Raw genomic sequence first — 24143 nt, forward strand, 5'->3', positions numbered from 1 at the left:
CGAATATTATGCTTTCTAAGAGGATCGAAGACGTGGATCAATATATTCCAACTCTGAAACAGATGAGTCACGGGAACTCCCAACAGAATGTGGAGATTCTCCACCCCGTTCTGCATTGTCTTCTACGCTTGGGACGTGATGGACCCGGTTTGGTATGGGACTTCTTCAGATGCTTAATCCACGTTCAATTATCCGTCTGTAGTGAACTTGGTGATTTTCTTTGCTAGAAGAGGATTGAGTCCGTCTAGAACACTTCGAATAATATCGGAATTTGACTGCCCCCGGTGTCCTTCTGGGGAACAAACCGCAATCTGCTCCTTCTCTAGGGCATCTTAACTGTCTAGCTCTACTACGCCAGACACTCCCATACGAATTGAAATTGCCTAAATCTTGTAATTCAATCTATTTCATCGCGCTTTTGATAATCACTTTAGATGATACCTTTTTCGGTTTTTTTTTTTTTTTTTTTTTTTTGCTCCCTTTATGCTGTGCTCTTTTATCAGAGAATCCGCCACGGTCTATGTTCTCTGGCTAGTTTCTCAACATCTACTAGCCATCCGATTTTTCACACACGAACAAAAACAGTTTCTCTGCCTTAGTTGCAACAGTTTGGATCTCCCCTGCTAATTCTGGTGCGAAGGTCTCGCAAAGGGATGCAAAAAACTGTATCATTTCCTCCGATGACACGCACTCGAGCAAATCTTCTTCGCTTGGTTGAAAAGTTAGATGAGTCCACATCCTCCCTAGGTCAACCTCAACACTCTCGTAGATCCACTTGTATATGAGGCCGACATATCTTGGAGCGTGGTGCTGCGCAAGCTCCTTGAAATTGACAACAGGTTCTTCTGAATACCCGGCCCCATCGTCATAAGATTCATATGTAGTGCGGCTCATAGCCATCTTTGCGTAGATGGATGCAACCTGCAACATCCATTCTTTCAGGTTCTCTGCTGTAAACCAGGACTCAATTACAGAAATTTTGAGAGTTCCTTGTTGCGGGCCATTGGACTCATCCGAATCTATATACCACACATCAATAACTTCGACAGTATCTGTGGCGCAGGCAGTCATAGTCTGTGTTTCTGTGACTGTCCACATATGATCCTTATTGTCATTCCACTTTGTTACCGGAATAACAGTAGTAGTTGGAGTCCCGCTATCAGAGCAGATAGTCGACAGAGCATTGTAGATACTAGAAACGAGTATTGCTACTTCCGACGAGGAACTAGTGCTCGGGACGGGGCTTTCCGATATCGAATGGACCCAATTTCCGGCGAGGACTGGACTCACTGTAAGACCAGTCGCCGTTGTCACATAGCTCACGCCGGTAGTAAGCGTCGTCGTTGAACCAGAGCAGACTGTCTCCATCCCTTCATAAGCGCCATATAAGGCCATATTCGCGACCTTCGATGTTTCACATGCAATCTTAGCACCACCCGCAGTGGGCTCGTTGTATGTGTATAGGTACCCAACGTTCTCGCCATTCGTTAACGTGGTATTAGGCGCAGGAGAAGGCCAGGTATACCAGCTCCACGGAAATGACAGTTGAGGACAGATTTCGTTCTGAGTCGCCGGATGACGAATACCGCCACTGCAGACGCACCAGCCATACTTTGGCATATTAGGGTCCTCTGGATGTGGATTTTCCGACGGCCAACAGAGCGGATTATCCACTTGAGTAGTTGTTGAGGGAGGCGAGGTGATCGACGATGGCAACCGTGTGAAACTGGGAGTCTTATGATTTTTCGCTGGGCAGTCATGCTTCGACGTCGGCGTCAAGACCGAAGGACTAGGTGTTTTCGGTATTTCGGGTTTCGGCGAGTTCAAGATGGCATGCTTCGGCTTCGGTGCCATGATGGGATGGTCATGGTTATGATTTTTCGCTGGGCAGTCATGCTTCGACGTCGGCGTCAAGACCGAAGGACTAGGTGTTTTCGGTATTTCGGATTCCGGCGAGTTCAAGATGGCATGCTTCGGCTTCGGTGCCATGATGGGATGGTCATGGTTATGATTTTTCGCTGGGCAGTCATGCTTCGACGTCGGCGTCAAGACCGAAGGACTAGGTGTTTTCGGTATTTCGGATTTCGGCGAGTTCAAGATGGCATGCTTCGGCTCCGGTTTTTTCAAGGCGGGTTTCGCCGATTTCAAGAAGGCAGGATTATGACAGTTTGCTGGACGGTCATGCTTCAACGCCGGTGGCGCATCAGGTGGTCGCTGGAGAGAGACTGGGATGTCTCTTCCTTGGGCGCCATGTGGAACATCAATTGGCTCTGTTCTACGCAGCTGCTCCCCAAGTGAGAGCAGAACCAAGAAAGTGTTCAGGAATAAATGAATATGCATGGTGAACTCAATAAACGCCTTCAGACGAAGGTATGGTCAGATTCAGGTGCTCTGAGCGAGATCCTAGCCACTATAAATACCTCGTCTGTTATTGCGCCCTAGTGATATTTATTGTATCTTTCTTGTTCCATACAGAATAACTTGGCCCCATATTCTAGTGGGCGGCGGTCCAAAACTGCCCAAGTTAGTGCCGTAGACTCCACAAGATTGCTCATTGCCTTAAATTTCAGTTAGGGGTTCTGATGTGAGTTGCTTGGTTGCGTTGATCCTGGAATTTTGAGCTATTTGGCCTAGGTTTGAATACTCGACTACAGAGTATGCTTGAGCAACTCTACATAGTAAGGTAGACGGCAAGATCATGGGAGTAAACGGCGAATGGCCCCTATTGATGTTGTGCTAAGACGACACTATAAATTGGTTCCGCTTAAGCATTATCAAAGGATTGACAAAATGGTGCCATGAGGATTTCGAAAATCAAAAAACGTGTAGGGAGTGTTTCAGAAATGCTTAAGCGCACTCCGAACTCCGTAGTGTACGAAAGGATTCATAGGGGCCTTGTAGAGGATACCTGACTTGGGGGCGGGTACTTGTCGTTTTCAACGAATTCAGGGGTTTCAGGGATTAGGCGATGTCCCTAACACGGGATGTGTATTTCTTTTATGATAACCCTACATATAATAATCTCACACTTTGAGCTAATAAGGAATTTATCTGCGGCGACACTCTATTAATCTTCTGTAATTCACTTTGCTCTAACTAATTGTTTCAACTGTTAGGATGGTGGCTTTTATTTTCAGAATCCTTATAGTGGTCCTAAAAGACATCAAAGACCCTTATCGTCCCTAGGCCTTCTAAACCGGTTACTAAGGGAGTGTCACTTGTTTAGAAGGGCGGATTAAGCCTAACTTCCTTAGGGTAATCAGGAGAATTTCTAGAAATTGACAACGTGTCATCGTGACTAACACCTAGCGAAGTCGCTCGAGAGATTATATAGAGGCTAGACTCTAGGGAGACCACATTAGTCTCAAATAGCGAAAAGGAAAGATAATTATGGTAGGCCTTACTAACTCTCTCTATGCTATATTCTTCTTATAGCATACCATTCTCTAAGAAATAGCCTTCTACTTGACTTTTTTCATCTAGGGCTTTTGCTTGCCTCTCCTCCTCAATAGCGTGATTTTCCTCGTTAACGGGGGAGAACGTCGCTACAATTCGTGGTGCTATTCGCCAAAACTTTTGATGATTAAGGGTTACTATACTAATTGATAAGAAAATATAGAAAGTTTGGACATAGCAGGAAGGATCGAGTCTAAGGTTGAATGATACTTTCTGAGGACAACCCTAGTAAACCAATATCGCGATTATTTATAGGTACTATAATTCATTCTCTTATCTCTAGTAGGAGTCAAGAAGCGAAATGTCGTAGGACGATTAGCACCTGACTTTGCTAAAACAAATATCACAAAGACGCTACGCTATGTTGACTAACTATATAGTTCCGCTATTATTGTCTACAGCTAATCGTAGGAATATCCGTGCTCGTAGTGGATAGACGGAGAGAGGTTCCTAGGAATATGGCTTGATTCATTCTCAATGAGGCGGATAAGTGAGGTGAACTAGGAATATAACTTACTATTTCGAGACACTAATACTATCTAGGCCTAAGACACGTAGCGGCGATAAGTTAGAGACACAAGGCGGAGCACATATCCGGATTTGCGCAAATGAGAAACGGATATTGTTCATAGGATCAAAGATGGTATAGGGTGTTAGATACTGCTTACGAGGATAGGGAAGAGAATTCCGCCATCGGTTTTACGTAGTAAGGGCTAAAGAAGAGTTGGACATCGATGCATATTTTAGTAGTGTAAAGGATAGAACGTAAAAATGAGGGGTTGTTTAATTTCTGAGGTAGAGTCAAGAAAATCGAGTTTGTCACTAGGAAGTTCGAAGGGGAGGGTGAAGGTTACTAGCGACATAGGAAAACGTCATTTTGGCCCGCACTCCTAAGAACATTAGTAGGCAGCGGTTAGCATCGGAGTAGGAAAAGGACCAGAAGCACGATGAGAACGAAAGGGGTGAGCAAACGGTGTGAGCGCTTAGGTTGCTCAGGTCCCGCTCAGAGGTCGCTTAGAGATCGCGCAGAGCTTGCTCAGAGCTAGCTCTGAGTGCTCAGGGAGCGGCTCATCCCGTGATCTCTGAGCCGATCGCCCGGAGGCGGCAGGTTTACCGTCACTATTATTATGACTTAAATTGCCTTCATATGACAGAAAGTCTTTCCAAATCGGTCGGGAAAATGAGAGAAGCAACAAAAGCCACAGTCTCTGGAGAATGTATAGTCAATATCTCACGACTAGACTGATATAGGGATAGTTAGGGCGTGTAAATAACGATTCTACGCCAATACGTAGTTCATGTGCTGCCTCAGGCGCCAAGGCAGGCAAGCCCTCACACTCCAGCCCGTCGTCACTCCGTTGCCCATCAACACCCGCATAATCGCATTGCTCTCTCCCCGCCATTCCCATCTGGCTTGTTTTGTGCAGGGAGCGCTCTCCCACGCTCAGTCTCTATATCTCCTCCTCTCTCCTTGAACCTCCTTTCAACCTCGCACTACCCCAGTCCACTCCCAGGCAACCCTCTAAGCTCCCCCGCTTCCACCCACATCGATAAAGCAGGCCACATCAAGAAAGGCGCACACATCTCACACTGCTGCAACAAGTCCAACCCAGGAATTCAATTCCCTCCTCTCTTTCTCCTCTTCGCATCTAAAAGCCCGCAACAATGTCTCAACTCGACAACTTCCGCACGATCAACATCGACCGCCTGGACCCGGAGTCCTCGGCCAACTTCCCCATGGAAACCCTCCTCCCCGCGACGCTGCCGCCCCCCGAGACCTCCAGTGACGCTGCCAACGTCGCAACACAAGTGCGCCAGCTGCTGCGTGGCGGCGACCCCGAGGGCGCCTTGCGGCATGTTCTCGACACAGCCCCGCTGGGCGGCGACGACCGCGCGAAAGAGGTGCACCTGGCTACCGTTATTGAGGTGCTGCAGGGGATTCGGCAGGGAGAGATGACTCGTGTGTTGGAGGGGGTATGTGCTGGGGACCGCGGGTCGGAGAGAGCGGACTGTTTGATGAAGTATCTGTACGTCACTTCCTCCTTCTTGAGGGATCTTTTGGGGAGAGTACGCTGACCCTATATGCAACAGCTACAAGGGAATGTCCTCGCCTGCCCCCGGTAGCGGGTCTCAGTCGCCGCGCAGCATGTCCGTTTCGCCGCAGAGTACCGGAGGGTTCTCACAGATCCAGGGGCGGAACCTAGGCGAAGGTGGTGGTGGACAGCAGATGAGTGTTTTGCTGAGCTGGCATGAGAAGCTCGTCGAGGTGGCAGGCACTGGGTCGATTGTGCGGGTCATGACGGACCGCCGGACGGTTTGATTACTATATGGTTTCTTGTGTCTGCTAGAGAGGCTTTCTTGATTGATTGCATTCCATACTCCCTGTTGTGACTGCGTGAACGTAGTTTCTGGATTTCTAATAGTACATTGTCATTATCTGTAACCCATTACGGTTGTTGCTTCATGGCTTCTCAAAATCGCCGCCGCCCAGTATATCCTTCAGGTTGACATCGCCGCTCCCACGCTGCAATGGCTGCGCCTGGCCCTCCCCTTCCTTCCACCCGATCATATAGATCAATCGGAACGTTGCAGGAATTCCCTGCGTACCCTCCTCCATATGGAGAGCACGGTATATAGCGTCGTTCGCCAACAAGACATCGCGCGATAGCGGCCCAGCCTCACGATGCATGATGGCATTGCTCTCGCCCATGGACTGCAGGTCCTGCATGAGGGCAAAGGTATCCGGGAACTCAACAACAATATCCTCGACATCCACCGTCTGCATCTTGAACCCGGCGCGAGTCAACAGACTGCCTACGTCCCGAACATCCGCCAGCGGTGAAACGTGCGGGCTCACGCCGCCGCGCCGCTCCATATCCGCCAGCTGCATTGACCCGCGCAGTTCAAAGAGCGTATCACCGCCGAACATGGCTGCGATGAAGGGAGCGTCTGGCTTGAGGATTGTGTTCACTTGCGCCAGGAGCGCGGGCAGGTCGTTGATCCAGTGTATCGAGAGTGAGGATAGGACGGCGTCGAATGAGTTCGGTTCGTATGGCAGTGTTTCCAGGTCTGGGATCACTTCCCGTGTAATATCAATCTCCTTGTTAAAGGGCAGGTCCTCATCCCGGTGCAGGAGTGCCCGCGATGTCTCGACGCAGGTCAGTTTGGAGATGCGCTCGGTCAGCGGCGGCGCCGGTGTGCCCTCCGGCGTGGTGTAGTCGATGTTTGGTTGCGTCAGCGCGCGTGCAATGTTGCAGCTGTTCGCGCCTAGATCGAGGACATTGGGGAATTTGCGCTTGATATCCTATGTAGCCAAAGTTCATGCCGTCAGCGCCTCCTGTGCTCACCCTTATTGTTCCGCTCGTCTCGCTCACCAATAACCGCTCGCATAACCGCATTGCCACCTCGTCTTTGAGGTAGTCGACTTTCCGGCTCTCTTCGACATTATGTGCGGCGCGGTCTTTCTGTAGATGTTTTGTCTTGCGGTTGAAGATCTCTAGCATCGGGTTGCCGGGTGTTTGGGCAGCGTAGGTGCGGATTGATGACAAGGCGAGACAGTGCCGTGGAATACTCGGGCGAATTGCCCGAAGAGGGAGCATGGTGAGTTGTGGTGAGGGAGGAAGTTTGGGGAGTTGTTAAAGTGCAGGTGTTTGTCAGTGGCGCAAATTTGTTGTTCCTCCGCACTGACTGTCGGGTCAACCGCGCGGGTTCCTCGTCTTGATCTGTTGCTACATTCTGAACTCGGGTTGAGCAGCAGAAGACCTTTGCTGCTTCTACATACTGTATTGGTACGTTCTGACTCCGGAGACAAGGCATTGCTAAAGCTGATGAGAAGCAGGGGCGCAGGGATCGCAATTGTGGCTGCAATCGCGGGGGGGCCTGAAGCTCAACAGACTATCTCATACGTTCCTACAAGTCGCTTTCCGAGCCAAAGATGAATTGACCAAACAATAATCAAAAATGTCTCGTCCATTCCCTTACACCTACATCTCCTGTCCCTGCGCGGACACTCCCGTCCCCGAGCCGGGCAGGAAGCGCAAGTCCACACTGTCGCCGCAGAAACCAGAGCGCACAAGCCTCTCAGCAGAAGACACCGAAGAAACACAGAAAGAAGAAGAAGAACAAGAAGCGCAGGGAGAGGAGGAAGAGGAGCAGACGTTCGACCCCAGATCACCGCGATCCAACTTCTCGCTGTACCCGCCAGAACAGCTCCTCTATTGCGAGGACTGTCACCAGATCAAATGTCCGCGATGCATCACCGAGGAGATTGTCAGCTGGTACTGTCCCAATTGCTTGTTTGAAACGCCGAGTAGTATGGTGAAGAGCGATGGCAACAGGTATGTGGTGGCGGACCACCTCTGGCGTAAATTGCAAGTTAACGCGCAATATCTAGGTGTGGCAGAAACTGCTTCAACTGCCCTGCTTGCACCGCTCCGCTGGCTGTGAGTACCATTGAAAATGTAGCCGGTAATGCGACCCAGCAAGGGCCGTGGGTGCTCTCCTGCGGATACTGTCTATGGACCACGCTCGATATCGGCATCAAGTTCGACAAGCCAACCAATATCCGCAGCCAACTGCAGAAAATGACAGATTCCACTGCTCCAGCCTCCTTTGACAGAAAGCCGTCCCGCACTTTTGGCGATCTCAAATCCCCCTTGGCCACTTTTTCGTCCACTGACGAACAATCCAATGCCCGTGGTGAAGAGGATACGGACCAGTCCGCTCGGAAAGAGGACTCGGCACCTCCTCTGGGCGCGGAAGCACGCTTTGCTGCATTAAAATCATTCTACCGTACCCAAATCAACGAGACTTCCAACTCGCCAAGCGATCCTCTCAACTCGGACTTTGGATTCTCTTCGCCCGGAGCCCTGAACCGGCTCATGTCTCTCTACGCCTCGTCATCCCGTCTAGGTGGACTCTACGGCAGCGGTAACAAGAAGCCCAAATCCAAACCGCCGGTCATGCGCGAAGCCCTCACGGCCAGCGAGGGTCTCCGCGTTGCCGACTCACGCGCCGAACTCGAGGTGATCGAACGCCTGGCTTCTGCAGAATGCGGCTGGAACGGCGTTGCCTCAGCAGACCAGCTAACAGAGCAATCGCCTGACGTCCGCTTTGTCGACGATCTACTCCCCCTCCCAGTCCTCCTGCGCACCAAGCGCGCCAAACGCTGCAAATCCTGCAAGCACATCCTCGTCAAGCCCGAGACCAAGCCGCAGTCCACCCGGTTCCGAATCCGCCTCATCGCACTCAGCTACATCCCACTCCCGACTCTGCGGCCACTTGCTTTCCCCTCATCATCTTCGGCAGTCTCTCCGACCGTCCCTGCTCCAGATCTCACTGCCCTACCCCCTCTCCGGCCTATTCATGTCCTTCTCAACCTCAAAAACCACATGTTCGACCCCGTGCGCATCACTCTCGCCACACCGTCCGTAACTCCGGGCCGCGTTGCCTCCAAGGTGACTATCCTGTGTCCGCAATTCGAAATCGGCGCCAACAGCGACGTCTGGGACGAGGCGCTGCAAGGTGCAGAGGCCCCCATCGCCGATTCTCGATCTGCCACTATGCGCGGCGGGGAAAAGGTCCCCGAGGCCGGGAAGGTATGGGACAAGGGCCGGAACTGGACCACTGTTGTACTAGAAGTCGTCCCGGGCACACTGCCTGGCACGGATCCTTTGTCCCGGGGGGCGCAGGTGACGACCAGACTCCGGCTTTGCCTGATGAGGACGTACTGGAAATCCCGGTGTTTGTGCATATGGAATGGGAGGCGGAGGCACAGCTTGAGCAGCAGAATGTTGGTAAGAGTTCCAAGCCAGATGATCTGGTTACACGGGAACTGGCTTATTGGATGGTCCTGGGCGTGGGGAGGATCCAGGCTGGGTTGTGATTATTGTTTCTTGTCTTGTCCATACCCCCTTTGGATTTGTATTTACTGCATTACCTACATATCTCATACTCTTATGTTCACCCCAGCTCTCCGTGCCATAGCATGGCATCATTACAGCGAAACAGATCACGGATAGGATAGACAACCGTAAATGCATTGTTTTTCTTTTGAAGAGTCACCCGAATTTGCATTTGGCATGCCGCTCTAGTTTCCAGGTATGGGGGTGCGTTAACTAGAAACTACCCAACAAAGATCCCCTCGAGACACATAAAAGAAACAACACCGGAGATACAAGACACAATCAGAAGAATCTAGTACTCGGCGCCGCTCTGGGGGAACTCGAACACGACGGCCCGGCCAGTTAGCCGGCGGTAGACCTCGCCGTAGGCATCGAGGCGGTGGTCGACGCCACCACGCTCCTTCTCGTCCAGGATGACCTTCAGGGTCTTGCTGCCGTCCTCCTTGGTGCGGGTGCGCTTGCCGACGATCTCGACAGGGTAGACCAGGTCAGCGAGGATGGCCTCGTGGACGGCGGTCAGGGTGCGCGAGCGGGGACGCTTCTGGGTCTGGGTGGTGCGCGAGTTGACGGAGCGCTTGGGGCGGGGCAGGATGCGGCGCTGAGCGACGAAGAGGACGTGGCGGTCCGAGAACTTCTTCTCGAGCTCGCGGGTCAGGCTGAATTTGGCTGTCAGTTTCTTTGCTGAACGTAGAGAAAAAACGTAGTGTAGAAGCATACCGCTGCTGGATTTTGTGGAAGTTCTGCAGGAGAGGGACAGGGACGAAGACGATGATGGCCTTCTTGCCGTGGCCGACCTCAACCTAAATGTGCGGAAGATATGTCAGTTCATTGAAAAGAAAAAAAAATTTGCGCGCACAACACCACAAGCAAAAAAAGCCAATTCCTCTTGCTGGTCGACACCATAACAGTCTGAAAGGCCTCTGAACATATTCCTCATCCACTTAAGTTCGTGGTGCCTTGCATCAGGGCAATAATGGCTGTCCATCGCACACACACAAAACCGCAACAAAGAATCCCATCTCTTGGACCAGCAATTCCCCCGAACGCATAACCTCGTGAATCCCATCTCCGATGCTAAAAACAATTCAATTCTTACCTCACGGGCCGAGACGAACTGCAGGGGTCGAAGGGTGGCCTTCAGGTCCTGGGTGTTGCTCTCGAGGTCGAAGAGCGCGCCGGCGACCGCGGTCTCCAGCTCGGAGGGGTTCTGCCGGGAGGGGGAGTTGGCGGCAATCTTGTTGATGGCAGCCATGATTGCGAGCGACGAGGTGCTGCTGCGGGGAGGTGCTGGGTGGTTGAGGTCGGCTGGAGGATTGGAGAGTCTCGCTTTCCTTGAATTTGTGTGGGATGGATTAGCGAGTGTGGGCACTAACCCAGGTATGGTTAGCGCGCAGATTGGCTGAGGTAATAGCTGCTGAGTAAGGTGGATGATCATGTGACCATGCCCTAAGTCCATCAATCTATCACCATGGCATCCAGGTCCAGAATAATACGGGGCTCCGTGTAGTTATACCGACTTAATAGTCATCGTACAATAATCTTGAGAATGGTGAATTTGCTTGCGGACAACGCAACATTCTAGCAACTCGCTCAACGGCAGGGATGGGATAAGCCATCCCGGGAAACAGACAAAAACATGCCAAATGACTCTCTGAAAAGAAAAAAAGAAAAAGAAAAATATTAACAAGCACAGCCCTCCTTCGCCGTCGCCGCATTTCGATCTCCCAGGTTGACGCGCGAGTCGTCCGCCGACCGACCGCTCAACTGAGTTTGTCCAGTGCCTGCTCCGGCGCCCCGACCAGTCTTCAGACTGCTCTCGGGGATCGCATTGGCAATAGCCGTAAAGACATCCACCACGTTCGTTCCCGTCTTGGCACTGGTCTCGAAGAACAACAATCCCTCCTCCTCCGCATACGAGCTGGCTTCCCGTGTCGACACTTTCCTGGCATCGCCAGGCGTGGCGTCCTGCTCATCGCCCTCCTCGCCTGCGCCTTCATCTCCATCGGCACCAGTAGACCCGGACTCAGCCACCGGTACGGTTGACGCCTCGGAGGCATCGCCGCCGTCGTTGGTCAAGTCCAGCTTGTTGCCGACAAGGGCGATGACGATCCCCGGGCTCGCTTGGCGCTGCAGCTCAGCCACCCAGTGCTTCGCTTTCGTTAGCGACGAGGGCTTCGTCACGTCGTAGACCACCAGCGCGGCTTGCGCGTTGCGGTAGTACATGGGGGCCAGCGAGGCGAACCGCTCCTGGCCTGCCGTATCCCAGATCTCGAATTTGATCGTGCGCGTAGGCAGGGAGCATTTCTGCGTGAGGAATGCGGCTGAATGAGGACAATATAAGCTGATGTTCATACTGCGGCAATGGCCCGGTGGGACGACTGGACATGCAACTGTCCGGAGGAGGGTGTGGGGGGAATATTAAAAAATCTCACCTCCAATGGTCGGCTCCTTATTCTCCTGGAAATCATCATTGACAAACCGAAGGACGAGCGAGGACTGTCGACGATCAGCGACTGCCCAGTGTGGTGTGTAACCTGCCATGCACGCAACATACCTTGCCCACTGCAGCTTCGCCCAACAGCACGAGCTTGACGCTGCTGCTCGGCTTCGGGGTATTTGCGCTAGCGGCCTCGGACATGGCTGAGACGGATAGGGGAGATGTGAGACGATGCGGTCAGCAGTGCTGCACAAGGCGATCAACCGCCGTCAGGCTGAAGAGTGAGGTGGCGGTTTCAGTGGGTGGCTGGCAACGAATCCGATGTGGATGTGCTGTCTCACTTCGTGCAATCGCTGGAACACGAGGTGCGGGAGTCCTGGAGAAATCGGGTTCTCGGCAGTAGACAAGGGGAGAGGGAGAGACTAGAAGTCGCGGTTGCCCAAGCGGGAGGCAGATGACGCTCGCCGCCTGATTAGGCTTAGTGATCACGGGATCCAGACAGCCTCCACAGGCAGTATACAACATGATTCTTGGATGTAGAATCATTCGATGTGTACCAAGAATGCATCTAACAATGATCAATGTAGGCAAAATAGTCCGTGGAGGGAACAATTGCGGCTAAGCCAGTGCCCGACGCTGTGAAGCCCCCAGCCAGTGGTGGTCAGCATGCAAATCGGCCCAACAGGCCCGAAGATGCAGCCCAGCCGTTACTTGTCTAGCCTACATGCACACTAGATTGACAGGGGAAAAGGTGAAAATAAAAACAGCCGCAGCTGAGTTTCAAAGGCGCGGGAGTATAATACAGACATGACTGGAAAAAAAGACAATACAAGTACATCAAACCCCAAAAGAGACACAAAAAACGTGCTATTGACCGCGAGGTCGAAGCTCTAGGTTCTTCTGGTATCAGCCCATGCAATCCCATGCAACAAGTTCCCGTCCCGTCTATGCCAAAACGCCTTTTGGAAGAGAAAAGCACAAAAGAACACCAGAAGAGAAACAAACCAACTTTTGAGGAAGGGCGGGCCGTGGGGTCTCGGTAGAGTCGTGTCGGAGAAGAAGGTAGATGGCGAGGCGTGAGAATTGGAGGAGGGCCCGAAAAAAAAGGATGGGGTGAAATAATTGAAGGGAAAAAAGTCACGCTGAAGATATCCGAAGCAGATGCGGTATAGTTGAACGGAATTAAAAGGGTATATGTGGTGTCGCGCGGCAAGGCCCAGAGGTGGGTGAAAAGAATGAACATCGACCGAAATGACAAAAGAAATAGTGATACAGTATCTAGACTCATTGTTTAGTAACAGATGGTATCAGAGAGGATCCAGTCTGTCTTACCGAAGAAGAATCAAGTCCAAACGCAGGTTCGTAAAACTCCAGCAACCATGGGCGCCAGATAAATCGGAAGTGAAACCATTGCCGGCAACGAGGGGTTTGAAGAGCAAGTCTTCTGCTCCAGTCGTTTATTTTGGTGGCGGTTGAGGTGCGCCGGGCTTCTTCACTCCAGTTGTGTCATAGGCGCCACGCCCCATATTGGAGGCCGATAGGTCCCGGAGAATCATGTTGAGTTCTGCGCAAACGAGCATGGTTAGAGGGGAGTTTTGTGGAAGCTTTGGAAAAGAAGGGTGTGAGATAAAGCAGGTGAAAAGAAAGCCGCAGGGTTGAGAATGAGAGAAAAGGGACTCACCGAGTAAACACAGAAACCCGTGAGTTATTATACTTCTCGAAGTACAACAAACGGCACTTCCCAAACCACCCCCCGAAAAACAAAAAGAAAAGAAAAGAAAAATCAATGTTCTAGACGGAAGAACAAGACGGGTGCGATGGATGCAGATGCAGTCGAGATCAGAAGAAGCGGTCCTTTATGAATGGCCGCGGAAACAGACAATGCAGCGCGGGCGCCAGGAGATCGTAGCAGGAATGTGACGGGCGCCAAAAAAAAGTATTTAGGCCGGATGATAGGTCGGTTGGGTTTTATCTGAATTGTAACACCAGAGGCATAGATCGGATCTGTAGCCGCAAGAGACGAAAGAGTATCCGCACGCGTTCGGGGGTGGCAGCAGTGTTGTTCAATCCATGAAATCGCGATCTAAACCAGGTAACGGCCAGCCCAAGGGATATGTGGACTAGTGCTCGGCAAGGGAGGATTGCGCGGAACTGGGCTCCCGGTTGATCCGGGGAGATTGAACGTATCGCAAGGGAGGCGAAGGGAGAATAAAGGGCGACTCGGTAGGGGATGACGGAGATGAGTAGTTCAAGTATGTGGAGAGTGAGCAAAGAGTATGTAGCGGACAATAATCATCTCCCTAGGGGGAGGGTCCCCAGGGGGGGGACCGATTGCGTAGTTATACTAGAGGGATGGGAGTGTTGTATGGCCGACGATCAGCCATTTTTTCCTTTGAATTATTGAATAATTAATTTATTTTCCCATTTATTCAAATTGTTATTTTTGTTATTTAACTGGGTGTCTTTGTTTAGCCCCGGCGGCTCTCCCGTCCACTGTCCCGGGGATCTGTATTCTGACCCGACCCCTTTCTTGCTCGCTTCAACGTCTGCTAATCCTCATTAGTGCCGCAGTAGTGCCAGGGCGATCGGGGCTCCTTCGTGCTATCAATCGAAAAAAATTTCCTAGGCCATGATGCATCACAATCCGATCTGTATTTTTTTCCCTCCTTTGATTCCCTGTGCGCGGAACCAAAAGTACACCCGCAGCAGCCCCAAAAAATGAAAAAAAAAAAAAAAAAAAAAAAAAAAAAGAAACTTTCAGCGTCAAGACACAGAGGCTAAAAAGGAAAAAGGCACTCGATCCGAGAGTATGGACACTGTTCCAGGAAGTGGAGCCCCAAACACCACCAGGAACAGCGGATGGATCCGAATTAGACATCGCTGGGCTCTCGCGTGGTCGGGCTCCATCGGATGTATCTCAGTTGTACCCAATACCAGGGCTGTACTGGGTAGGGCAAGGGGCAAAGGGGGCTGGCATATGATGCCTAGGCAGACATATCCCCTAGCCAACCAACCCATAGATCCTGGTCAAAGCCAGACATTTATTCGGTTCTCCGCTCAATAATCATCAAGAAGACCCAAATTCAGGCTCGGTCTTGGGAGAGCCCCGGTTTTGGCCCCGGCTGTGACGATGGTGGGAGAACAAAGCCAATCGTATACTGACGAATGCCGCCCCAAGGTGTCTCGCCTCGTTTCGTGTTGGGTGACGCCCAACATCGATTTCATCGAGATTAGTTAGGGGCAGAATAATCAATGGCAAACGGTGGGCCGCCGGGATGGGTAGTTCCCCTTTCTGCTGGAGAGATCGGAGGCTGTGGGGGACCGGGACTGTCCTTCTAGTCTTTCTAGCGCGCCCGGCTTTGGGTCCACTCGCAGTAATGGTGGTATCGGATGAATACCGTATTCTGTGAACATTCTGGACTCCTTCTTTGCGACCTGCAGAATAGAGTCACGATCCTCCTGGACTCCACCTCTAAAGCTTTTGCGTCAGCGTTTTCCATGAGCTCGCCACAATGGAGCCGCTGGTGGCTTCGGTACACTCCCAGAGACCCCATCTGCCAAAGGGGAGGAAGCGACCTTGACACGGGGCCCCTAACCGTGTTTCAGCCGTGTTTACTCCTAAATTGGACAAACAAATGATTATTTAGTTACGACGTCACCCTCCGACAAGGCTCAACCGTCAGGGGCGGTTTGCCGGACAAGCGAACCCCCAATAAGGGACCAATTTCTTATCCCGGCCCGGCGATAGTTACATACCTACACAGTCCCTACTATCTGTCCTTTCTTTGTGGTTAAAATCCGTGATCATCACTACTGTACATTAATTGAGGTTTAGTAACCAGCTTCCCCTTTCTTGTCAAGCGGACCCATCCTGCCTCACGGCCTTCCAATCCAGGCCTCCATTTCTATTACAGCTAGAACGACGCTAGAAACGGGAGAACACTGCGACAACCCGTTGTGGCCCCGTAATGCTAATACTCTGTCGGTCCTCCGTCTTTTCGCCGTCGTGAGTTGCCCGTCCTGTGCCGCCGTGCTGGGAATTCATGATTTCATATGTATACACTAATGAACTAACAACAAGATGACGGAGCAGGATTCTCTTCCATGCATAACGGTTCTTACCATCTGCGGTCCTCGCGAACCCAGGGTTATGGTTCATGGCGTATTAGTGCATTCCTGCGACGGTGCGAACCCAATGGCCCAAGGGCAATTCCCAACGTAATCAGCCACCGTTTCGAGTGGAATGGGTCTCCAAGCTTCGGCTCGATGCATTAGTTCTCCCGCGCGCGGCCTTGAAACATGGGTCAACCTACAGTCAAATCAACACTGCATGAACTGCCTTCCGTCTTCCCTCCTGCGACAGTGTGCTGGAGGCGGCGCTTAGTGGTCGTCCAACAGCCATATCTCAGATGATTATAAGCCGTGCGGACGGCTTGCAAGCTTGTCGATTACTGGTTGCTCCCTGAATCAAGGCTTTTCTGGCTTGTGTCTTTTGTTGGACCGCCACAGTTCGATCTCTCCGTTGTCTTGGCCCTTTCTCGTTGATCTAGACCGGCATGTCCACACCACCACGGCTATGGATGCTGCCCTAGGGCGTCGCGGAAGTGAAGCCGAGCTTAGTGCATGACTCCCAGCCTCCAGAGACAGAGAAGTTCTGGAAATGCCTTTCTCAAACAATAGTCTCTGTGTAAAGAGTGGGTCTGGCGTATGCCGCCGTACTCCGCAGTCTAGAAGGCCAAAAAACAGTACACAAATGATCCACGATGTCGTCGAGGCTGTGTTGAAGTATGTTTCCACGGCCAGACCCGTGTACTCCATCACCAGCAACGCCGCACTCCGCAGAGATGCAGCCGAGGACCAGCCGGAAAGCTTTCCACGACTTCGTTTAGCTCGCAGCTGCCAGGAGTAAAGCCGCAGATGACGATCGACAAACTCCACCACACCCATCGCATCGGGTGCTGCGATCGCCAGCCCCTAATTTAATTGTTTCGGTACTGTGTCTGTATGTACAATGTATACAAGCTATCCACAGGCGCGGGTCCGGGTCCGGGGGGCTCATCGGGATCCTCAAAAAGCATCCGCGGCCAGTCGAACAAGACGCGGCTACTGTTTCCCGCCACTAATAATGCAGCCGGGTGGAGTGGCAAGCCACACGGCACAAAGCCAGAGTCTGAAAACACCGACCCCCCTTAGATCGGGGAAGCGGATTAGCTCGGACTACTCCGTACTATGTACTCGACATACAATGACACATTGTCTGCCCGAAAGCCCTACAGTGTGCCCGCTGGGAGGATGCATTGTCGATCCCCGTCACTTTTTAAGGAATGTGACCATGACTATTTCGATCGATCGATCTGCTGCATACATATGTGACCCTCGACAGGGCGCTACATACCTTCTCCATGCCAACTGCAGATCGCCCTGCCGCCACCACCCTCAACCATGGTTCTGCGATCTCGCAGCTGCCCGGTCGATCGGCTCGAACATGCAGTCCCGTCCGTGGGGGAAGCTACTCTAGTTCCGCGAGGAGCGCAAATGGTTCCTGGGGCGGCGGCTCCAATTCGATGTATCAGATCATACCTCACTGACACAAGTACGCCGATCCTCGGTAGATAGATGGATGCACAGTCTGCACTACCGTGTAATATGCAGGGACTAGCCTGTCTTTGTCGCGTTCCTGGCAATATAGCTAAATTGGGCGTCGTTACGCGTCCGACGGTCTATATCTATCACCCGGTGACGGGTGTCAACTGCAAACATGTCACCTCATATTGATGTAAAATCCTGTTCCTGATCCTTTCGCCTTAAATTCGACTCCTCCATTCCGCAGTCTACGATCGCGAGCAAACACAGTGGTATGCCATCTCGAACTATTTGGAATATAGTCAGCCAAAGAATGGATAGATTGAGTCAGATGTCTCCAATAAGGGAAAAAAAACTCGCCTGTTCATTGGTCTGGCAAATCAGCACCTGGGGTCCCTTGCTGGCGCCGCCGTCGGATGAGATATCCTTCACTGTCTGGTCATCTTCCGGGCCTTGGTCATTGGCAGTTGAGTCAATAGCTACACCCAGGCACCGGCACTTGTCTGCCAATGTCCGGCGCAGGAGTGCACTCTTCTCTCCAATCCCGCCCGCGAAGACAACCGCATCAACTTGACCGCCCAGCTTGACGTGGTAGTTGCCAATATAGCCGAGGATTCGGTCGACTAGGAGATCAAATGCCAACTTGTGCGCTGCAGATGGCGGGTTCTCAACCGCGATTTCAGCAAAGTCCGTCGTACCGGTGAGCGCTTTCCAGCCGGATTTCTTGTTGAGGATCTCCTCCGCCTGTGAAATCATGTCAGAGTCAGCCGTGACTTGGATGGAGGCGAAGAGTGACTGACAGTGCTAATGTGCATTTCCTTGGTACTAGCAGGGCTCAGCTTGCCAGCCTCGTTGGTATAGTGAAAAACCAAACTAAAGCCCCGAGCCGGGTTAACACACAGAGTGTCCAGCAAAGCTGATGGGAACACTTACGAAGGATCGATATCACCGCTCCGCGTGGCGCCGGGCAGTCCAGCCAAGGGAGTGAGACCCATCCTGAGCAAATTTAGCAAGTTGCAAGACTCCAGCCTGCCAAGAACCTACGAGGTATCAATGGATTTGCCTTCCTTGATGGCACATATTGAAGCACCGCTCCCGATATGCATGACAATGAGGTTTGTCTTTTCCATCGGTTTGCCCAGGAACTGAGCCACAGAGCGAAGGATGAACGAGTAGCTGATTCCGTGGAAGCCATACTTGCGCAATCCGTTCGCCTTGGCGACCTCCTTGTTGATGGCGTATGTGCGGACGTAGTCTGGTAAAGTCTGGTGAAAAGCCGAGTCAAAGAATGTGATGCTTTGAACTTTGGGCAGTTCCTGTCTGCAAAGACGGATGATTTCCAGTGCTGAAAAGTTGTGCCTGGCAAATGCGGAATATCAGTGATCTGAAATATATATTTCCACCACCAAGCAACATACAGCGGTGCCAGGTCCTCTAATTCCTTCAGGTGGTGGTATGTATCGTCATTAATGACCACTGCCTCGCGATAGTCGCCGCCATGTACGACGCGATGGCAGATATACGCCAGGTCGTCGTCGCAGGCTACCTCGGATAGTTCGGGATCGCTGAAGCAGCGCGACAGGAGGAACTTGAATGCATCCTGCGGAGTGCTCAGGTGCTCTTTGAGTTGTTCCTTGTGTTTGACAGCTCCGCGCTGGTATTTGAGCGTGGACGGTGGTGCTGTGATCCCGGATACTTGCGCATCTACGATTGCTTTCGGCGGCTTCTCAAATGTGTAGAAGGTGATCTTGACCGAGGACGAGCCCGCATTCACAGCGAGAATGGACCTGCCCATGGTTTTGAAATTCGAAAGAAATTGATGTAACTGATCGCGTTTGAACTCCTTTTTCCCCCGTGTTGTACTTTGTTGATGACAGTGATGTCACCCCGATTGATGACGTAGACAACAAGCAACTGTCAGGATATTGCGTTCTTGCAGGCTATGAGCGATTGATTTCATAATCGACAATATCATACGGTTTGCTTAAAACCTGTGTCTGTTTTCTCCTGCTTGTTTAACAATTAGATCAATTGACCACCCCGTATCAAGCTCTACCATCCCCCATCCTTAATCCATCATGCCTGGCGAAGTTATTGACCGACCAAATCCACAGCCACTACCGTCGCATCTGCCGGATGGTTTGGAGAACCTGGCAATTGGGCTTCCTCATGAGACCTTGAACCAGCCAGCCTGCGATGGTCTGTTTAAGTTCCGGAGGGCGGCTTCCTACATTGCCGCAGGTAAGACTACCTTCCGTGGGATCTTGTGCTCAACTAATCCGCATGATTTCTAGCAATGATTTTCTTGCAAGACAATACGCTTCTGAAAAGAGATGTTACTTTTGATGATGTCAAACCTAGATTGCTCGGTGAGTTCTTCCTGTCGTTGTGGCCTTGCTTTAAGCTGTCTGCTCATATGTCCCACTTGCGTAGGACACTGGGGAACGTGCCCCGGTCTGATCTTGGTTTATTCTCATTTGAACTACCTCATCAAAACCATGGATCTCGACATGCTATTTGTCGTCGGTCCAGGCCACGGCGCGCCGGCCATCCTGGCTGCACTCTGGCTCGAGGGCTCGCTGGGGAAATTCTACCCTCATTATTCGCGTGACGGCGAGGGTCTTCACCGGCTGATTTCAACTTTCAGCACCACTGCTGGACTTCCAAGGTATGTTTACCTGTAATATTCTACTGACTCTCAATTTGACTATCCACCTAGTCATATCAATGCCGAAACACCGGGCGCCATCCACGAAGGTGGAGAGCTGGGCTATGCCCTAGCAGTGTCTTTTGGCGCCGCAATGGATAACCCTGACCTAATTGTCCCCTGTGTAGTTGGTGACGGCGAAGCCGAAACTGGACCGACTGCCACGTGGGTAATACCCTTTTTTTCGTAAAGAGACCATTACTGACTAGTTCCCAGGTCCTGGCATGGCATTAAGTACCTTGATCCCAAAGAATCTGGTGCTGTCCTGCCGATTCTGCATTTGAATGGCTTTAAGATCAGCGAGCGCACGATCTTTGGTTGCATGGATCATAAAGAATTGTTAGCCCTCTTCAGTGGATATGGCTATCAAGTTCGCTTTGTGGAGAATCTCAATGACATCGACACTGACCTTCACTGTTCAATGGTCTGGGCTGTGGAGGAGATCCGCAAGATCCAAAAGGCAGCACGTTCTGGGAAGCCTATTCTTAAGCCGAGATGGCCGATGCTCATCTTGCGGACTCCGAAGGTATGTCACGCCTCCAGAAGTGTTATTATAGGACAGGGGTTGACTGGTCTACTTTGAATAGGGGTGGTCTGGACCCAAGCAGCTCCATGGAAAGTTCATCGAGGGTTCTTTTCACTCCCACCAGGTCCCCCTGCCCAATGCCAAGACCGATAAGGAGGAGCTAGACTTGTTAAACAAGTGGTTGGCCGAATACAGGCCAGGGGAGCTGTTCACAGAGAAAGGCGACATCATCGACGAAATCAAATCGGTGATCCCTATAGACGACGACAAGAAACTTGGTCAGCGCACCGATGGCCACAAGAAATATATTGCGCCTAAGCTTCCAGACTGGAAGAAATTTGCTGTGCAAAAGGGCACCGCCCAAAGCGCGATGAAGGTGGCTGGAAAACTGATCGACAGGGTCTTCGTAGAGAACCCGCACAGCGTGCGACTGTTCTCTCCTGATGAGCTGGAGAGCAACAAGCTGGACACCGTGTTTGAAAACACCAACCGCAACTTCCAGTGGGATGAGTTTTCCAACGCGCGTGGTGGCCGTGTCATTGAAGTCCTCAGCGAGCATATGTGCCAGGGGTTCCTGCAAGGGTATACTCTTACTGGCCGTGTGGGCATATTCCCGTCGTACGAGAGCTTCCTGGGGATTATCCACACCATGATGGTGCAGTATTCCAAGTTCATCAAGATGGTAAGTAAATTCCAGTCTGCCAATTTCGCGGATGCTCACACGGTATGATGCCTTATAGGCGCAAGAAACGAACTGGCACTCGGATGTCAGCAGCATCAACTACATCGAGACCAGCACCTGGACTCGCCAGGAGCATAACGGGTTCTCTCATCAGAACCCGTCCTTTATCGGTTCAGTGCTGAAGCTCAAACCCTCGGCCGCACGCGTCTACCTGCCACCAGATGCGAATACGTTCCTGACAACACTGCACCACTGCCTGAAGTCGAAGAACTACATCAATCTGATGGTAGGCTCGAAGCAGCCAACTCCGGCCTACCTGTCAGCCGACGAAGCAGAGAACCACTGCCGGGCTGGAGCATCGATCTGGAAGTTCTGCTCCACCGACGAAGGATTGGACCCGGACGTGGTATTGGTGGGAATTGGCGTTGAGGTGATGTTCGAGGTGATTGAAGCCGCCGCGATTCTGCGAAAGCGGGCGCCGGAGCTGCGCGTGCGTGTGATCAATGTCACGGACTTGATGATCCTCGAGAACGAGGGCTCGCACCCGCACGCGCTCTCAGTGTCCGCCTTTGACAACCTCTTCACGGTCGATAGACCCATCCACTTCAACTACCATGGCTACCCGACCGAGCTGCAGGGCTTGCTCTTTGGTCGCCCGCGACTCGACCGGGTCTCTATTGCTGGCTATATGGAGGAGGGCAGCACCACTACCCCATTCGACATGATGCTCGTTAACCGCACCTCGCGCTTCCATGTTGCTCAGGCGGCTTTGGATGGAGCTGCTAAGCGCAATGAGAAAGTGCGCATTCGCCAGCAGGAGCTGCATACCGAGTTGGGGCATAATATCGTTGAGACGAGGAAATATATCATCGCGAACCACAAGGGTAAGCAGTTCTGTCAACGTGTTTAGTCGTATGGTGCTGACTGATTTGGTTAGATCCGGATGACATGTACGACATGTCCAAGTTTACGTAGAACGCTCGTTAATTCCGATTCTAAGCGGTGAATTGTAAAATAGTTGAAATAGCGTTTCGCCTTAATTTCCGACTTGGGAGGAGTTGAGGCAATCTAGAAAGTACATTAGAATTTGGCTAAATGGCTCAGAATAGGCACTGTGTGAGGTTGAATCGGGAACCAGTCAGATGCCTCGCAAGGGCATCTTATGGTTCATCGCGCTCGCGCTAAACCGTAAGTGGCGTGGCTTGCGACCTGTCAGCCAGAGACTTCCGGGCCGAATCGATAACTATCAGGTCCAGCCTTTTCGGTTGGTCATCCAATACAATTGCATTGATGGCCAAGTGCTCCACCGCCATTTTTCCCTCTCCTCTGTTTTTCGGCCCGTTGCTAAGTCCGATCCGATGGACCAGTCGGTCTTGATTCCTCCGATGGCTTATGCTGATGGTTTCAAAATGCAAGCTCTCGCACATCGTCTTACTTTACCACGCTGCTCAGCCTACTTATTATTGGGGACTGGCAAAAAGTTCTGCCTAGAACCAAGATCTATTTCCTCCTTTTTTCCCCCAAATTCTGAAGCCTAGCTTCTCTATATCCTAAAAAAAGCTAAGGCGGCGTTGCAAGGCTTGCTTGAGGCGCAGCAAACGAGGCCCCCCTCCCCCCAAACAACCATCTCCGATCGCGACGAAGTATACATATCAGCTTATTTTCTTTATCATCTCGACTGCACCCACAGACCACTCAGCCTTTCTTTCTTGCTTACAGGTTAATCAACCTATATCTAAACCAACTGTCGACCGGCCTTTCTTTTATTTCCATTCTCTTTTTTACGCCAATCCAACCAACCCCTCGCCTATACTACAGCTTCATCATGGTTAACAAACACGACATCACATTGGGCTGCCATGCTCTAATCCCCGGCTACAACAATGAATATGGCTACGTCCCCTCACAAGGAGCGGGAATCGCATTCCTCGTGCTCTTCGGGGTGTCATTGATCCTCCATACAGTTCAATTCTGCTGGAAGCGCACATGGTGGTGTTCAGTGTTTGCTGTCGGATGCATCAGTATGAACTGCCTAAGCAGTACCCAATTGTCGATCTACGAAGCTAATCATGCCAACCAACAGCGGAATTGATCGGATGGGGCGGCCGGACATGGTCATCGTCTTGTCCCTATAACGGCACTGCCTTCCTGATGCAGATTTCCACCCTCATTATCGGTAAGAGACCTTCTTCCCTTTTTCCACAAAGGTCTCCGTTTCTAAAAACACACCCCAGCCCCGGTCTTCTTCACAGCAGGCATCTACATCCTCCTGGGCCGCTTCATCCAGCTCCTCGGCCGGGACTCCTCGGTGCTCAGCCCAAAATGGTACCTCTGGATCTTTGTGACCTGCGACGTGATCTCGCTAGTTGTCCAAGCCATCGGCGGCGGCATGGCCTCCTCAGCCGTCGGTGGCAACGGTAGCACCGCGACCGGCACGCACATCATGGTTGCGGGCATTATTTTTCAACTGGTCTCCATCACGGTCTTCGTGTTCTTCGCCGCGGACTTTGTGCGCCGCACGATCCGCCACCATATGCTGCAGTCGTTGACGCGGTCGGTTGTACCGTTGCTGGCTGCCACGGTCATTTCTCTGCTCTGCATCTATGCTCGGAGTATCTATCGTACGATCGAGCTGCTGCAGGGCTGGTCCGGGTACCTGATTACTCATGAGAAGTACTTTGTTGCCCTGGACGGCGCCATGATGGTTGTTGCTGTTGGGATTTTCAATGTCTTGCACCCTGGTTGGTTGCTCCCCGACTCGGGGACGGCGTCTACGATTAAGAGCGAGGTTTCTAGTGATGGAGTGGAGATGTACGTCTCGGACCGGGCATAGATATGAGTTGTGCATA

The 24143-nt window shown here is 51.8% G+C and overlaps 10 protein-coding genes across 10 annotated transcripts; 4 read left to right on the forward strand and 6 right to left on the reverse strand.

Annotated features, from left to right (window-relative positions):
• Positions 1-549: 549 nt before the first annotated feature.
• On the reverse strand, positions 550-2340 carry N7474_004084 (uncharacterized protein; the record flags this gene model as incomplete). Its single annotated transcript, XM_057195499.1, has 1 exon — positions 550-2340. One exon carries the CDS (start codon positions 2338-2340, stop codon positions 550-552), a length of 1791 nt encoding a protein of 596 aa, XP_057052895.1.
• A 2781-nt stretch (positions 2341-5121) lies between these two features.
• On the forward strand, positions 5122-5776 carry N7474_004085 (actin-related protein 2/3 complex subunit 5 family protein; the record flags this gene model as incomplete). The annotated part of the gene is made up of 2 exons (XM_057195500.1): positions 5122-5483; positions 5548-5776. 2 exons carry the CDS (start codon positions 5122-5124, stop codon positions 5774-5776), a joined length of 591 nt encoding a protein of 196 aa, XP_057052896.1.
• Positions 5777-5917: 141 nt separating this feature from the next.
• Positions 5918-7055, reverse strand: N7474_004086 (uncharacterized protein; the record flags this gene model as incomplete). Its single annotated transcript, XM_057195501.1, has 2 exons — positions 5918-6751; positions 6804-7055. 2 exons carry the CDS (start codon positions 7053-7055, stop codon positions 5918-5920), a joined length of 1086 nt encoding a protein of 361 aa, XP_057052897.1.
• Positions 7056-7416: 361 nt separating this feature from the next.
• N7474_004087 (putative dynactin Arp1 p62 subunit RO2) lies at positions 7417-9340 on the forward strand (the record flags this gene model as incomplete). The annotated part of the gene is made up of 3 exons (XM_057195502.1): positions 7417-7793; positions 7850-9098; positions 9179-9340. 3 exons carry the CDS (start codon positions 7417-7419, stop codon positions 9338-9340), a joined length of 1788 nt encoding a protein of 595 aa, XP_057052898.1.
• Positions 9341-9651: 311 nt separating this feature from the next.
• On the reverse strand, positions 9652-10611 carry N7474_004088 (40S ribosomal protein eS7; the record flags this gene model as incomplete). The annotated part of the gene is made up of 3 exons (XM_057195503.1): positions 9652-10015; positions 10077-10159; positions 10456-10611. The coding sequence occupies 3 exons, from the start codon at positions 10609-10611 to the stop codon at positions 9652-9654; spliced, it is 603 nt and encodes a 200-aa protein (XP_057052899.1).
• A 428-nt stretch (positions 10612-11039) lies between these two features.
• Positions 11040-11997, reverse strand: N7474_004089 (Rab family GTPase; the record flags this gene model as incomplete). The annotated part of the gene is made up of 3 exons (XM_057195504.1): positions 11040-11680; positions 11792-11855; positions 11914-11997. The coding sequence occupies 3 exons, from the start codon at positions 11995-11997 to the stop codon at positions 11040-11042; spliced, it is 789 nt and encodes a 262-aa protein (XP_057052900.1).
• A 3271-nt stretch (positions 11998-15268) lies between these two features.
• Positions 15269-16743, reverse strand: N7474_004090 (uncharacterized protein; the record flags this gene model as incomplete). The annotated part of the gene is made up of 2 exons (XM_057195505.1): positions 15269-15350; positions 16559-16743. 2 exons carry the CDS (start codon positions 16741-16743, stop codon positions 15269-15271), a joined length of 267 nt encoding a protein of 88 aa, XP_057052901.1.
• Positions 16744-17706: 963 nt separating this feature from the next.
• On the reverse strand, positions 17707-19174 carry N7474_004091 (uncharacterized protein; the record flags this gene model as incomplete). Its single annotated transcript, XM_057195506.1, has 5 exons — positions 17707-18123; positions 18180-18252; positions 18313-18375; positions 18424-18738; positions 18798-19174. 5 exons carry the CDS (start codon positions 19172-19174, stop codon positions 17707-17709), a joined length of 1245 nt encoding a protein of 414 aa, XP_057052902.1.
• Positions 19175-19457: 283 nt separating this feature from the next.
• On the forward strand, positions 19458-22269 carry N7474_004092 (putative phosphoketolase; the record flags this gene model as incomplete). Its single annotated transcript, XM_057195507.1, has 8 exons — positions 19458-19620; positions 19674-19748; positions 19813-20047; positions 20099-20251; positions 20303-20612; positions 20674-21294; positions 21353-22178; positions 22232-22269. 8 exons carry the CDS (start codon positions 19458-19460, stop codon positions 22267-22269), a joined length of 2421 nt encoding a protein of 806 aa, XP_057052903.1.
• Positions 22270-23119: 850 nt separating this feature from the next.
• On the forward strand, positions 23120-24127 carry N7474_004093 (RTA1 domain-containing protein; the record flags this gene model as incomplete). Its single annotated transcript, XM_057195508.1, has 3 exons — positions 23120-23315; positions 23378-23470; positions 23529-24127. The coding sequence occupies 3 exons, from the start codon at positions 23120-23122 to the stop codon at positions 24125-24127; spliced, it is 888 nt and encodes a 295-aa protein (XP_057052904.1).
• Positions 24128-24143: the final 16 nt, after the last annotated feature.

This window comes from Penicillium riverlandense (assembly GCF_028828495.1).
Source record: "Penicillium riverlandense strain IBT 135883 chromosome Unknown utg000003l_segment0_segment0, whole genome shotgun sequence".
NCBI classification, from domain to species: domain Eukaryota; kingdom Fungi; phylum Ascomycota; class Eurotiomycetes; order Eurotiales; family Aspergillaceae; genus Penicillium; species Penicillium riverlandense.